At 45.1% G+C, this 15788-nt stretch overlaps 1 protein-coding gene across 23 annotated transcripts in view; it reads left to right on the top strand.

Annotated features, from left to right (window-relative positions):
- FAM156A (family with sequence similarity 156 member A) overlaps nucleotides 1–12674 on the top strand; it is a 46839-nt gene extending 34165 nt beyond the window's left edge. For 12 of the 23 annotated variants that reach the window (XM_015087595.3, XM_015087592.3, XM_015087586.3 and 9 more), the window contains one exon: nucleotides 5148–6540. In XM_015087595.3, coding sequence (XP_014943081.3) covers nucleotides 5252–5908 — 657 coding nt within the window. In that variant the 5' untranslated portion in view covers nucleotides 5148–5251 and the 3' untranslated portion in view covers nucleotides 5909–6540. Of the gene's footprint in view, nucleotides 1–5147; nucleotides 6541–6630; nucleotides 6837–7045; nucleotides 7201–7407 lie in introns of those variants that run through there. The other 11 variants (XR_008290109.1, XR_008290114.1, XM_015087593.3 and 8 more) reach the window with 9 other exon arrangements.
- The last annotated feature ends 3114 nt before the right edge of the window (nucleotides 12675–15788 follow it).

Raw genomic sequence — 15788 nt, 5'->3', positions numbered from 1 at the left:
TTTGTTTGTTTTTAGTTGTTTTGGAGGGGACATCTGGATACGAACAAGATCATATGATAGTTTTAATTTTTTGAGGAACCTCCATACTGTTTTCCATTGTGGCTGCACCAGTTGCGTTCCCACCGACAGCATACGACGGTTCCAGTTTTCTGCATACTCTCCAACACTTGTGATCTGCTCTTTGTTAGTTTGTTTGACAATAACCATCCTCACGTGTCACATGTGTGACATGACATCTCATTGTGGTTTTGATTTGCCTTTCCCTAATGCTTAGTGAAGGGGAGCATCATTTCATATACCTTTTGGCCATTTGTATGTCTTCTTTGGAGAAATGTCTATTCAGATCCTTTGCATATTTTTAAATTGGTTTGTTTGTTTTAACTATTGAGTTAGAAAAGTTTGTTATAAATATTGAAAATTAACCCTTATCAGATGCATGGTTTGCACATCTCTGCCCATTTTGTAGATTGCCTTTTCGGTTTGTTGATGCTTTTCCTTTGCTGTGCAGAAGCTTTTAAGTTTGATGTAGTCCCACTTGGCCGTTTTTGCTTTTTCATGACTGCTTTTGGTGTCGCTTCCATGAAATCACTTGCCAAGACCCGTGTCACACAGATGTTCCTTTATGTTTTCTTCCAGGAGTTTTACAGTGTCACGTCTTATACTTAATCTTCAATCCCTTTGGGGTTGATTTTTGTGTGTGGTGTAACGTAGGGTCCAATATCGTCCTTTTTGTACGTGGGTGTCCAGGTTTCCCAGCACCATTTGTCCAAGAGACTGTCCTTTCCCCATTGCGTATTATTGGCACCCTTGTCAAGATCAGCTGACTGTACATGCGTGGGTCTATTTCTGGGTTCTCTTCTGTCCCATTGGCCAGTGTCTGTCTTTCTGTCACTACCATACTGATTTACTTACTGTAGCCTTGAAATATGTTTTGAAATGAGGAGGGTGGGTACCTCCAACTTTGTTCTTCCTCCAGGTTGCCTTGGCTATTCTGGGTCTTCTGTTGTTTCATATGCCTTGTAGGATTGTTTTTCTAAAATTGTTTTTCTAAAATTGTTTACTGAAAAAATGCCATTTGGTTTTGAGAGGAATAGCATTGAGGCTATCATTTTTCTTTTTAATCTTTCATCTTCAACTATAGATTACATTGATTGATTAATCAATTATATTCTAAATCTGAGGATTGCATTAGTTGGTTTTCAATTATTGAACCACCTTTGCTTTCCTGAGCTAACCCACTTGATCGTGCTGTTTTTCCTTTGAATATATTGCTGGATTCCATCTGCTAGTATTTTGTTGAGGAATTTTGTGCTTATGCTAAGGAAGAATATTGGTCAGTACTTTTCTTGGTATCAGTGAAATGCTAGCCTCATAAAATCGCTTGCAAGCATTTCCCCCACTTCTGTTTCCTGGAGGACATTGTGTAGAATTTGTGTGTGGGTGTTTTTATTCCTGTCGATATTTGGTAGAATTCACTGGTGATACCATGTGGGATTTTCATCATAGGCTTTTATTTTTTTTTATTATTTTTTTTTTATAAATTTTTTTTTCAACGTTTATTTATTTTTGGGACAGAGGGAGACAGAGCATGAACGGGGGAGGGGCAGAGAGAGAGGGAGACACAGAATCAGAAACAGGCTCCAGGCTCTGAGCCATCAGCCCAGAGCCTGACGCGGGGCTCGAACTCACGGATCGCGAGATCGTGACCTGGCTGAAGTCGGACGCTTAACCGACTGCGCCACCCAGGCGCCCCCATCATAGGCTTTTAACAACTGATTCAATTTCTGTAAATGGTTCTGAAATATGCATGTTCTTTCACCTTGGGTAAGTTTTGGTGGTTTATGGTTTTTGAGTAATCAATCCATTTGCACATTGTTGCATTTATGTATGGAGATTTTCATGTAATATTAATAATATCGTTTCTCTCATATTTCCTGGGTCTCTAGTGAAGTCTCCTCTTTCATTCCTGTTGTTAGTAACTAATTTCTTCTCTCTCTCTCTCTCTCTCTCTCTCTCTCTCTCTCTGTCTCTCTCTCTTTCCAGTTTTATTGAGATATAATTGACAGCACTGGATAAGGTATAAAGGATAATAATCAGACTCACATATATCATGAAATGGTTACCATAGTAAGTTTAGTTGACATCCACCATCTCAGAGACACAAAAAGAAGAAAAAGAAACCAATGTTTTCCTTGTGAAGGGAACTCTTAGGATTTACTCTCTTAACAGCTTTCATTTATATCACATAGCAGTGTTAACTATAGTCATCATGTTGTACATTATATTTCGTTATTTATCTTATTTTTCTTATACCTGGAAGTTTGTTTCTTTTGGCCATCATCCTCCAATTTTCTTCTCCCTCCCCAAATCACCACCTCTGACAACCACAAATCTGATAGCTTTTTCTGTATATTTGGAAGTTTCCTTTTCAATTCCATACATAAGTGAGATAATGCCCTCAAGGTCCAACTATGTTGTCACAAATAGCAGGATTTCCTCCTTTTCATGGCCAGATAATTGTGTGTGTGTGTGTGGGTGTGGGTGTGTGTGGGTGTGTATGTGTCTGCGTGTCTGTGTATTTACTTGATCCATTTATCCATCAAAGACGCTTAGGCTGTGTCGATATCTTGGCTATTGTAAATAATACTGCTGTGGACATGGGGGTAAAGATATATCTTTGACATTGTGGTTTCATTTCCTTCAGATATACTATCAGAAGTGGAATGTCTGCATCATATGGTAGTTCTATTTTTAATTTTTTGAGAAACCTCCATACTGTTTTCCATAGTGGCTGTACCAATTTACATTCCCACCAACAGTACACAAGTATTCTTTATTCTGCACATGGAAGCTGGCATTTTTATCTCTTGTATTTTTGATGCTAGCCATTCTAACAGGTGTGAGGTGATAGCCCATTGTGCTTTTTATTTGCATTTCCCTGATGATTGGTGGTTTGCAGCAGCTTTTCCTGTACCCATTGGCCATTTGTACGTCATCTTTAGAAAAATGTCTGTTCATAGCCTTTACCCATTTTTATTTTATTTTATTTTATTTTTTTAATGTTTATTTATTTTTGACACACAGAGAGAGGCAGAGCACGAGCAGGGCCAAGGACAGAGAGGGAGAGGGAGACACAGAATCAGAAGCAGGCCCCAGGCTCTGCGCTGTCAGCACAGAGCCCGACGCGGGGCTCGAACTCACAGACCGCGAGATCATGACCTGAGCTGAAGTTGGATGCTCAACCGACTGAGCCACCCAGGCACCCCACCTTTACCCATTTTTAAATTCGATGATTAGTTGTTGTTTTTTTCAGTTTATTTTGTTTTGTTTTTGCTGTGGAGATGTATGAGGTCTTTATATTTTGGATATTAAATCCTTGTCAGATATATGGTTTGCAAATATTTTCTCCCATTCCATATGTTGTCTTTTCACCTTGGTGGTTTCCTTAGTGTGTAGCTTTTTAGTTAGATGTAGCCCCACTTGTTTTTGATTTTGTTGTTTGTGCCTTGGGTGGTATATCCAAAAATCCATTGCCAAGACCCGTGTCAGGGAGCTTTGTCGTTATGTATTCTTCTAGCAGTTTTAGTTTCCATCTTACATTTAAGCCTTTAATCCATTTCAAGTTAACTTTTGTGAGTGTAAGATAGGAATCCAGCTTTATTCTTTTACATGTGAATAGTCCATTCTCCCAGCAGCATTTATTGAAGAGACTGTCTTTTATCCATTGAGTATTCTTGACTCTGTTGTCAAATATTAGTTGGCCATACATGCATGGGGTTACTTCTAGGCTCTCGATTCTGTTCCGTTAGCCCACGTGTCAGTTCTTATGCCAGTAACACACTGTTCTTATTACTCTAGCTGTGTAGTATGGCTAGAAGTCAGAAGTGTGATGTGTCTTCTTTGCTCTTCTCCTTTTTTTTCTTCTTCAGTCCTGTAGAGGTTTATCAATTTTATTGATTATTTCAAAGAAGCAACTCTTTAAAAAAACGTTTACTTATTTATTTTGGGAGATAAAGAGCGTGTGAATGGGGAAGGGGCAGAGAGAGAGGGAGAGAGAGAATCCCAAGCAGGCTCTACAATGTCAGCGCAGAGCCTGACATGTGGCTCAATCCCACGAACCTCGAGATCATGACCTGAGCTGAAATCAAGTGTCAGACGCCTGACTGAGCCCGCCAGGCACCCCATCAAAGAAGCAACTTTTTTTTTTTAACGTTTATTTATTTCTGAGACAGAGAGAGACAGAGCATGAACAGGAGAGGGTCAGAGAGAGAGGGAGACACAGAATCTGAAACAGGCCCCAGGCTCCGAGCTGTCAGCACAGAGCCCGACGGGGGGCTTGAACTCACGGACCGCGAGATCATGACCTGAGCCGAAGTCGGACGCCTAACCGACTGAACCACCCAGGCGCCCCAAAGAAGCAACTTTTAATTTGAGTTTCTCTAATCTGTCTTGTTAGAAATTTCATTGATCTCTGTTCTTGTATTTTAGTAAAATTCTTATTGCTGCTTACTGAGGATTATGAAATGACTTCCATAGGTTTGAACATCCTTTTTACCTAGATGAAAGCCAGTGAATATTCAAAAGAATGTGTCACCATGGTGGAAATTTTAGCCATTGTCTCCTTTTGGAAAGTACATGGACACTTATGAGTATAGCAGATGCTGGTCACACATGGAGTGTTCTTAAAATTATGCTTGAATGGTTATAAAAAGTCGGCAGGGTCGACTGAGCCTGCGCCATGCTTCAGGCTCCCTATTCATTCATTCTCTCTCTGTCTCTGTCTCTCTCTCTCTCTCCCTCTCCCCCTCCCCCCCCCCCTTTGCTCACTCGCGCCCTCTGTCTCTCTCTTTCAACAACAACAACAACAAAAAAAGTGGGCAGGGGATTCACATGGTTGACTGCAGGGCACCATTTTTCATTACCTATGATGTGGTTTTGATGATTAATCTCACGCCTGAGATCCTGATTATATGCCATCCGAATTCTGAGCTTGGAAATGTATACTCTTATTTAAAGCCCAGAACCATCATAGGGAGTAGGGCTCATTATTATCCCCATTTAACAGATAGGAAGCTGAGGCTCAGAAACGTTAAGTCAGGTGAATAATAACGGAGTTTTCTTTCTTCTTTTATCACCATTTGATGTAGTCTGGGTCCTTCTGGCCACACACCTCCCTTGCTAGCTTCCAGCTCTTTGACAACCTTTGTCTTCAGCTTGCTGTCTAGACCAAGGGCCAGGTGGAGCTGTGAGCATGGACCACACCTCCATGGATCCGCTCCGGAAATGCAGCTCAACACTGATTTCTGAGTCTTCCCCGATGATCTCTGAAGAGACCTCCCGGGAAGTCACGGCAGCCTCCTCTCCTTCCTTCTCGGAACTGCTTATGATGGGCCTGGGTGACCTCAAAACCAGTCCTGGCACCAAATACCCTGCCCCTCTTCCAGAGGGGCTGCTCCAGCAGCACTACAGAGATGAGAAAACCCTACAAGAGAGGCGGTGGGAAAGGTCAGCGTCCCCTCAGAGGAGGAAAACCCTTCTGGGGCACATGAGACGGCGGCACCTCGATCAGGTGGCACCTTATCGGGTGGAGAGGAAAGCCAGGATCTCCTCCTCAGGTGATAGAGATCAGAACAGATTCAGATGCGAATGTCGATACTGCCAGAGCCATAGGCCAAATGTCTCTGGGATGTCTGCAGAGAGGAAAGGGGCCCCCCATGCTTCCTCCTGGGAGACACTGGTACAGGGCCTCAGCGGCTTGACCCTCAGCCTGAGCACCAGCCGACCTGGCCTGCTGCCCGAAGGGGTGCTCCAACAGCAGGAAAGAGACGAGAAGCTCCAACTGGAGATGCAGCAGGAAAGCAAAAGGATGTTTCAGAGGCTCCTAAAGCAGTGGTTGAAAGAAAACTGAGGCTCTCATCCTCACGTGACACAGGTCTGAATGGCTCCAGACATGATCCTGAGCGTGGATTTCTTTTGGGGACCAACCAGTAAGCAGTCGTCAGAGAAGTGACAAGAGCAGCGTTGATGACTGAAAATTCGATCGGCGTGAGCCCTCATCCAATCCCAGGAAGGTTCTGTCTTTCCTACCTTGAATTTGTGGATCCCTGTGGGGCTTTCTATGGGACACCGCATACCCCAGGGGTCCGTAACTTCCTTATTATGGCTCCTGTGATGCATGTTGTCACTTTCCCACCCCGAACTCTGCCTCTCCTCCCTGCCTTGTTGTCAGTATGGTAGAGAGCTTCTCTGTAGCATGAATGCCCCGTTGATGATGGCCATGTGCTTTTGTGCCATTTCACGGACTGCCTCCCAGCAGCAGCACTGGTCTGCTGGAATGGACGTGTGCTGAACGGAGATCCACTTTCAAGAGACTGACGCTAAAGGAGGTGCAGAAAGGGACATGGAACTGGAACTTGGTGGTTCACTATTGTGTTGTCTGTGTAAGCCGTTATGAGTATGCTGAGCTAAATGTAGAACATTGTTTCTCCCTGCTTTATAACACGGATGGTATTCCCCTCGAAGGAATTTCTGACCCGTTACCTCATCATCCTTGCCAAATAAATATACATATAAAAAAAACCTAAATTTTGCATTCAGGTTCTTTATCCATATTGGGTTGTTCTTTATCAGGTGTGAGGTCACCGCATTTAAATTCTAGAGCAGCAGATCACAGTTTATCAGGAGGTTTGGAGCCAGGCCCGGAGGGCACCAGGGAACACCATCGAGTCACCGTTTGCAGCCCCGCAGCACGAGCAGCCTTCGGATCATCCGGGCAGAGCAAGTGGAAGAGAGTCTTCCTGCCCACAGAGAGCTGGAAGCACAGCCCACCGCCCACGGTATGAGGTCCTGGGGGATGGTGCCGGCCCCCCTGGCGTAGCATCTCCAGGGGCTGTACCTTGTTGCCCGGTGTCCCTGGGGTGGGGAATGCGAACAGCAGTTTTATACCTGCATCACGGAGTCATTTCAGAGTTGTTTTGGGATTTACATGTGTGCCTTTTCATTTCAGGAGGCATTAATGAGGCATCATCCTTCTTCCTCCCCACAGATCCAGTGCTGTGTAACCCAGGAAGTGCCCGTGCAGTCCCTCTGAACTACAGAGAGAGTCTGCTTGCGCTCAGTCTCCGTAATTAGGTAATGTCCAGAGCTGTGTTGCTGCAAACATCTGTGAGTCTTCTGCAGACAGAAGTGGCTTCAGAGCAGGTGTGTTTATTATGTTCTGAACGTGTGATCTCTCCAGAGAGCTTGGTGCTCAGGTGACCCTGCCAGGCTCGTGTCCCACTTGACAGGAGAAAGTAAACAAAGCAGGGATTTTGTTCCTTGAAACTCTGAGGCCTAAATTTACACTGGTCATTTGGGGTGTGGTTAGCAGGATAACATGCGCATTTCACTTTATTGATCTTGTCCTAGGTATCAGACAGTATTCTACATATCTCCATATATCAGCTTATGGAATCCACTCCCAGAACCCATCATTGAGCAAGACTTCGATCTCACTTTGTGTGTGAAAAGCAGAGTACAGAGAGGTCAGGTGAGTTGCTCAGTGTCGCAGAGGCACTGAAGGAGAGGGTGACAGGCAAACCTCGGCGGACTGAATTCAGAACATGACTCCTAACCAGCTCACCAACGTTAACCTCTATAGAGGCCAGGGGTGAAGTGCAGAGAACCAATGACTTTGCTGGACGTTTCCCAGCTGGAAGCCTCAGGTCTGATAAGATACCTCCTTGAATCCTCCCCATAATGCACTAGGGCAGGGGCACTCCTACCCACCTGGCAGAGTTCAAGGAAGTCATAAAGAGATGTCTTTACCGCAGCAGCCACACCAACCACAGACAGATGTTTAGCCACTCGTTAAGGTTTCATCGTCTCACCCTTGCCTCCCCCACTCCACGCAAGGCTGGCTGCTGGGGTGGGGAAGTTTGGAGTAATCACAAGACAATCCTGGCCCTCGGGATTGAGCCTTTAATCAGGGAGACCTGTAACGCCCATACATGTGGCAAAGAGCCGTCATGGAGCCCCTCTGTGGCTCTGTGGCCAGGAGACGAGAGGGGTGAGAAGGAACGGGGTGGGGCAGTGTGGATGTGGGGCTTGCTGAAGGTGCTCCTGACCACACTTACTCATGGCCTGCACTGGGGCACATGCGGAATGGGTGGGCAGGTGTGACTGACAGACCCAGTGGTACCATCCCACCCCTGCCTCAAAGTCATTGTCCCCTTGCCCACATATCAAGTGTATGTGGGTATCTGGGGGTCCCATCTGAGTCAGCACACGGTCCCAAGTTATAGACTAGGAGATAGAATCCACTAATGTCCAGATATGTTCAGCATGTCAAATTATGCATTTTTTTAAATGTTTATTTTTGAGAGAGAGAGAGAGAGAGAGAGAGAGAGAATACAAAGTGGGGGGGGGGAGGGGCAGAGAGAGAGGGAGACACAGAATCTGAAGCATCAGCATGTCAAATTCTAGGCAAGAGGCAGAGGGAGAACCACCAGGAGGCAAGAAATACAGGGAGAGCATGGGGGTAGAGTGGAATGCTCAAATCAGAAATCTCAATGTACCTATCACAAGTAAAGAAATTGAATTTGTTATTTAACAACCTTCCCACTGGGGCACCTGGGTGGCTCAGTCAGTTGAGTGTCTGACTCATGGGATCGAGCCCTACTGTCAGTGCAGAGCCTGCTTGGGATTCTCTCTTTCCCTCTCTCTGACCCTGCTCCACATTCTCTCTCTGTCTCTGTCTCTGTCTCTGTCTCTCTCTCTCTCTCAAAATGAATAAATTTTAAAAATTGATTTAAAAACCTTCCCACAGAGAAAAGCCCTGGGCCTGCTGGCCTCATTGCTAAGTTCTGTTAAACTATAGGAAGAGATAATATCCATCCCTCATAGGCTGTTCCAGATAGAGAGGAGGAAGGAACATTTCCTAACTCATCCATTAGGACAATATTACCCTGCACCAAAGCCACACATGACAACACAAGAAACTATACACCAATATCTATCATTAACATCCATACATAAATCCTCAACAGAATAGCATATCAAATCCAACAACATTTGCAAGGGGAAAACCAACTAACCAAGTGAGATTTATCCCAGGGTTGCAGTATCGCTTTAACATTCAAAATACAATTCGGGTCAACCAGCATAGTAATATATTGAGGACAGAAACCATGTGATCATCTTGATAGACAAAGACATTTGACAAAATTCGAGGCCCATTCGTGATAAAAATGCTCGTCCAACTAGGGACAGAAGGGGACGTCCTCATTCTGATAGGGCTATCTACAAGAAAAATATGTCTCCTGTCACATATTTATTAGTGAATGAATGCTTTCCCGCTGAGATCCAGACCAAGGCAAGGATGGCGGTTCCCACCATTTCTGCCCGACATGGACTGAAAGTTTCAGCCAGCGCAATCATGCAAGGCAAAGAAACGGAAACATGGAGAAACTGGACACGAAAACTATGTCCAAGCAAAGACTTGTACTCAGATGTTCACAGCAGCATTATTCATAATCGCCAGAGAGCAAAACAGTGTAAAAAAGTCTGTCAGCTGGTCAATAGATAATTGAAATGTGGCAACCCATGCAGTAAGATGCCACTGATCTATGAAAAGGGATGAACTTCTGATTTCTGCTACAACATGGATGAGCCCCCAGAGTGTTCAGCTACATGAAAGACACAGACACAAGAGTCCACTTAAAGCAGGAGTCAGTTTCTAGGAAATGCCCAGAAAGTGCAAACCTACAGAGATAGAAATTACATTAGACTCTGCCTCAGCCTGGAGGTGGGAAGTGAGCGCTGATGGGTACACAGGGTCTTTCTGGAGAGAAGGAAATGTTCTAAAACTGAACTGTGGCAATGGCTGCACGACTCTGTACATTTACTACAAGTCACTGCATTGGACTGTCTAACTGGGTGACACTGGTGTGTAATTAGAGCCCAATAAAGCCCTTTGGAAAATGTAATGCAAATGTCTAAGTAAGTCATGGTGGAAAAAGTATGCCATTGATTTTATAACACTAAGGAACTGTCCCGTCTCCCTTTCCATGTTCTGGGTCCTGCCTGCACGACCCATCATCACCTGCCTCCTCCCTGTGGGTGAGGTGCTCCCACCAGAATGAGTCACTGTGCACATCACAAAGGAATGCTGCTGAGTGCACACGTCTGTGCGTGTGTGTGTGTGTGTCTGTGTCTGTGTGTGTGTGTGCGCTCATGCGCAGGCACCCGCTGGGTGAACTTAATGGTTGGCTCCGAAATCCGTGGCTGGGGTCAGGCTCCTAGCGTCCATCTTGCATCTGAAAACCCACTTAGGAGTTTTCCTTTCTTCAGGAATCCCATGGACCTGGCTGCAGTTTCCCTGGTAACCAGCCTCATCCTTAGCTTTAACTTCTGGCCACAGGAAGATGTGTAGAGTGGGGAGGGGTGTTGTCCGCCCCCCCACTGGGCCCCCTGCCGCACTCAGCAGCCCAGTGTGGAGACACAGCAGAGAGGTAACCAAGACAATGGAAATCCCACTGCCTCGAGGCCCTTCCCTCTCCCCTCTGCCTGCCTGAGTGTCATGTAAAGAAGGGGACGCAGATGCATAAACACACTCCTCTGTCCTGTAATTGTTCTAAGTGTGGCTGTAAAATAAATATGTCACAAACAGCTCCTGACTAATAAATACAGAAAGCAAACTGATGGCTGCTGCAGGGAAGGGGGTGGGTGGATGAGACAAATGGGTGAAGGGGAGTGGGAGATACAGGCCTTCAGAGAAGGAGGAATGAATAAGTCATTGCATCAGAGGCATAACACAGGGAATGTCGTCAGTTGCTGTCATAGCATTGTATGGTGACAGATAGTGGCTACACTTGTGGTGAGCAGAGCATAACACTAGACATGTTAAGTCCCTGTGATATACACCTGTGACTAATGTAACATTGTGTGTCAACTTTACTCATGTTAAAAAAAAAATAGCTCTTGAAAGAAGACACATAAGGAATTTTTTTTTTTTTAATTTCAGTGGTAACACACATGGCTCTAAAGTTCAAGATTCTATTTAAACCAGGACAGGTGAAGCTCAGAGATGCTTCTCAACATCATCTGTGCATCAGATCTTTCCTGGAGCAGTTTAGAATGACTCAACACCTAAAAAACAGACAATCCAGTTAAATATGGGCAGAAGTCATGAACACACATTTCTGCAAAGAAGACATACTGACGGTTAATGGACATATGAATAGATAATAGATACCGATCATCATAGGGAAATGCAAATCAAAACCACAATGAGCTATCACCTCACACCTGTCAGAATGGCTAAATTCAAACACACAAGAGACAACAGGTGTCAGCGAGTGTCTGGAGAAAGGACCCCTCCTGCACTGTTGCTGGGAATGCAAACTGGTGCGTCTACTGTGGAAAAGTATGGAGGTTCCTGAAAAAGTTAAAAATAGAACTACCCTAAGATCCAGCTATCGCCTACTGGGCATTTATCCCCCGAAATACAAAAGCATTGAGGCGCCTGGGTGGCTCAGTCGGTTAGGTGTCCAACTTCGGTTCAGGTCATGATCTCGCAGTTTGTGAGTTCGAGCCCAGTGTGGGGCTCTGTGCTGACAGCTCAGAACCTGGAGCCTGCTTCGGATTCTGTCTCCCTCTCTGCCCCTCCCCTGTTCGTGCTCTCTCTCTTTCCCTCCCACTTCCCTCCCTCTCTCTCAAAAATAAACATTTAAAAAATTGTTAGCAGCACCTGGGTGGCTCAGTCGGTTAACTGTCCAACTCTTGGTTTGGGCTCAGGTCATGAACTTGCAGTTTGTTAGTTCAAGCCCCACATCAGGCTTTGTGCTGACAGTGTGGAGCCTGCTTGGGATTCTCTCTCTGCCCCTAAACCGCTTGCTGTCTCTCAAAATAAATAAATACGCTTAAAATAAAAAAAAAATTTTAATGCAAAACACTACTTCAAATGGGATGCATTAACTCCTATGTTTTAGCAGCATCATTTGTTATAACCAAATTACAGAGGCAACCCAAATGTCCATCGAAGGATGAATGGATAAACAAGATGTATATATATACAATGGAATATTATTCAGCTATAAAGAGAATGAACTCTTTCCATTTGCAACGACATGCAAGGAGCTGGAGAGTATTAGAAATAAGTCAGTCAGAAAAAGACAAATAGCATATGATTTCACTCATAAGCAGAATTTAACAAACAACCACAAAGAATGAGCAAAGGAAAAAAGAGACAAACCAGGAAACATACTCTTAACTATAGAAAACAAAGGGATGAAGGGGATCCTGAGTGGCTCAGTCGGTTAAGCATCGGACTTCGTCTCAGGTCATGATCTCAAGGTTCAGGAGTTCAAGCCCCACGTGGTGCTGTGTGCTGACAGCATGGAGCCTGCTTCAAGATCCTCTCTCCCTCTCTGTCTCTCAAAAATAAAAATTAAAAAAAAAATTTAAACAAGAAAACAAAGGGATGGTTACCAGAGGGGGCATGAAGTGGTGGGGGGGTGGGGTGCGGGATGGGTATAATAGGGAATGGGGATTAAGGAGTGCACTTGTCCTGATGAGCACTGGGTGTTGTATGGAAGTGTTGAATCACTGTATTGTACACCTGAAATTAATATTGTATGTTAACTATACTGGATTTAAAATAAACTTTGTAATAAAAGAAAAAAAAAAAAAAAAGAAACCAGGGACAGATGCTAGTGCTCCATCCCTGGAGAGCCTGATTTAGCGAGTCTGGAATGTGGCCCCCACATAAGCAGTATTTGGAAATGTCTCCTATGAAAACTTAGATTGCAGCTGTGCAAATAGAACCATCCTTAAGGAGAAAACCTAAAATCAGAAATGTGAGACTCCTTTGCAAGGAAAACAGGTTTCCATCATTACCTGCTGTGGTTGGCAGATCTCACAGGCTTGAGGAGAGGAAAAACATGCCATGTAAATGCGGGTTTTAAAACTGACATCGTATCTGCTGTTCTCGATGTTGGCAAAAATCAAAGTTTGAAGTTAAAACCCTGGATTTGCTGTTGAAGCGTGTGACTTGTTATTGCTCGTCAAGATCCCTTGTGCTTACTTACTTTAAACTTTGCATTGCATAGATAACTTCTCCAGACAGATCACTATCATTCTTTGAAGATGGATTGGCTGAGATTTGTATCAGTTGATGTAGATGGATCAGCGGTCAGGCTTATCTGCCAAGTTATGGAGTTTCCTTTTTTAACTTTTTATTATAATTTAATAATTTTTATACAATAATTTTATTATATAATTTTTATATAATAATTTTATTATAATTTAATAATTTTATTATAATTTAATAACTTTTTATTATAATTTAAATGTTTAAATGAATTCACATGCTCAGATAAGAGACCAACTAGGTCCAGGTATTTACGATGAAAAATAAAATTGAGCAGTCCCTTGTTTCATGTTCATGCATGGACACGTGCCTCCCCAAACTTTCTCTTTTAGCGATTCCTTCTGGATATTCAAGTCCATATTCCAAATCATGGGCTCACTGCTATGCCTAATCCATTGAGGTTAGACATTGTGAGTTCTTACAGAAGATGAGGAGTGCAGTCTCCCAGATATATTACAGGGCCCAGGTCTTCTGCTCGGAATTCCTGTGTGGAACCACCCAAACCAGGGGAAATCTCTGCTCAGGATGCGATCAGAGTGCATCTGCCGAGGAGGATCCCTCCTGGGGGACTTTACACACATCTGTGGCAAGGTGAGGATCATGGCTTAGCCTTTTCCAGAGCAGGTCCCAGAGAGTCATTGGACAATGGAGAACACACCTAGCAGTATCTCTAGGATTTTGCCTTCGGGAATTGGGTGGATGGCAGTGTCCAGCCATGAGACAGGGAATAGAGGTCTGGGGTCCTGTGCAGATTTGTAGGGCTTGTGGGATTTGCACCTGAGTAGAGGTGTCCTATAGGTTCAGCCCATGGGGTCCTGGGGCCCAGCAGACATTTCTTAGGTAGACTTGTTGATGGGAAAAGCCATCAGCATACAAGGGGAAATAGGTGAAATCAAGTTAGATGCGTGGAGCTCTGCGTGGCCATGTGGTCACCCACGAATCATGTATTAGGGTGAGGAGAGCACAGGGAAGAAGTTGGAACCCTGGGAGAAAAAAAAAGATTTAGGAGGGTATCAAATGAAATGGGCCAACAAGGAGACTTACAATTAACGACTGAGAAGTAGTAGGAAGAAAGCTTGGGTGGGCTGCTGTCACAGATGCTGAGGAAAGACAGCATTTTGAAAAAAGAATGTTCAGGCTGCCAAGACAGCATCGGGTACTTTGGTTTTGCAACATGGAGCTCTTTGGAGAATTTAGCAAAGGAATGTTCCACGGGTGGGGGACACGGTAGAGGGAAATCCAGAGGTAAAAAGTACTCTCCTCAGTCTACACTTTGAAGAAGCCTGGCTTGAAGAGAATCAAGGCCAGGGTGGTAGAGACAATTGGCTGTGTGCTTTCAGGGGATGTTCTTTTCTGTCCCCAAAAGCAAGACAGAAAACAAGATGCAGGTTCTGGAACCTCCTCTGGATGGTGAGCACTGTTGAACAGATGGCCGAGTTGAGAGTTGGATGAGTCTCACAGGTGTTTCTTTCAGGGCAGAGCAGTGGGATTGGGCAGCAGTGGGGTTACAGGAAGTCTTCCATCATCTCCCATGCCATCCTTACCCCCGTGACCCATGCAGATGTGGCTACAGAGACTCAACATCTTCCAGGTAAAAGCCTCAGTGGATGGTGTCCGGGGAGAGTCCAACATTGAGTTGTCAGACTAGAGAGGAACGGAGGGGGAGAGATTGGGAAGTTCTGGCAGAGGTGACATCAGAGGACAGGAGTCCTGTTGGGGGTGCTCAGAGCAGTGATGCCATTGAGAGCAGTGGATGTAAGGGGCTTGGGTTTGGGGTGATGGCAGGGCTGGGGATGTGGGCATTAGGCCACCACATTCAGACCCAGTATCTGCGAAAAAGATGTTTCTTGGTTTGGTGCAACCTTGTCTGTGGCCTGTGCCTGGATAGACTTGAGTCTTCTGTAAAACTAAGGCCTCTTCAAGAGATTGGCCTCAACATGTCCTATCTGGTGGTGAGGGTGCTTTGGGGGTCCTTCCGATGAGGAACAGAGAGGCTGGGCCGTAGAGCAGCAGAACAGAACTCCCATGTGATTCCTGCCACCACAAAGTGTATCCTCGGATCCCCATGAAGGGGGTGCAGGGTGCAGGTTGCAGTGGGTGTTTGGAAGTACAGCGAGTGGCCCAGCTCTAAGATCACACACCAGGGCCACCTGGCAAGCCACCATGAAATAACTCAGGCGAATGCTCTCAGGCGAAGGACCAAGGTCCAATCCCAAAGCAAATTCTGCCATTGCTACATGGCCACAGCCCAGGCACTGTCAGAGCTCAAGGTCTTTGGGATGGAAACCCCATCTTTCCAAAGCTCCTTCTCACTGCTTGATGGGGGAGGGAGGGACAGGCCATTATCTGAGAGGAGCCCCGATGAGGAATGGAGGCCAGGTGGACCATGGCTGGAAGAAGAGACCAAGGCCTTGCTCCAGGTCTTTCCATCCCCAGAGTGACACAAGGGGGTGTAGGCTTCTTCAGGACTAGTCCCTGGCTTCCATTTGAGAGGCTCTAGGGCCTCAGGGCACCACTGTCCCATGAAGATGAAGGGTGGGAGAAAGCATGACTTTTTGAATTCCAAGAACCAAGTGGGACAATGGATATATCAATGTGTTCCAAGTCCTACAGCCTCCTGTAAAGAAAGCCTGTTGAATGGAGTACTGTTCCTGCTGCA

The sequence above is a fragment of the Acinonyx jubatus genome, chromosome X (assembly GCF_027475565.1).
Source record: "Acinonyx jubatus isolate Ajub_Pintada_27869175 chromosome X, VMU_Ajub_asm_v1.0, whole genome shotgun sequence".
Classification (NCBI taxonomy): Eukaryota; Metazoa; Chordata; class Mammalia; order Carnivora; family Felidae; genus Acinonyx; species Acinonyx jubatus.
This window is presented reverse-complemented; position numbering and strand designations above follow the sequence as displayed.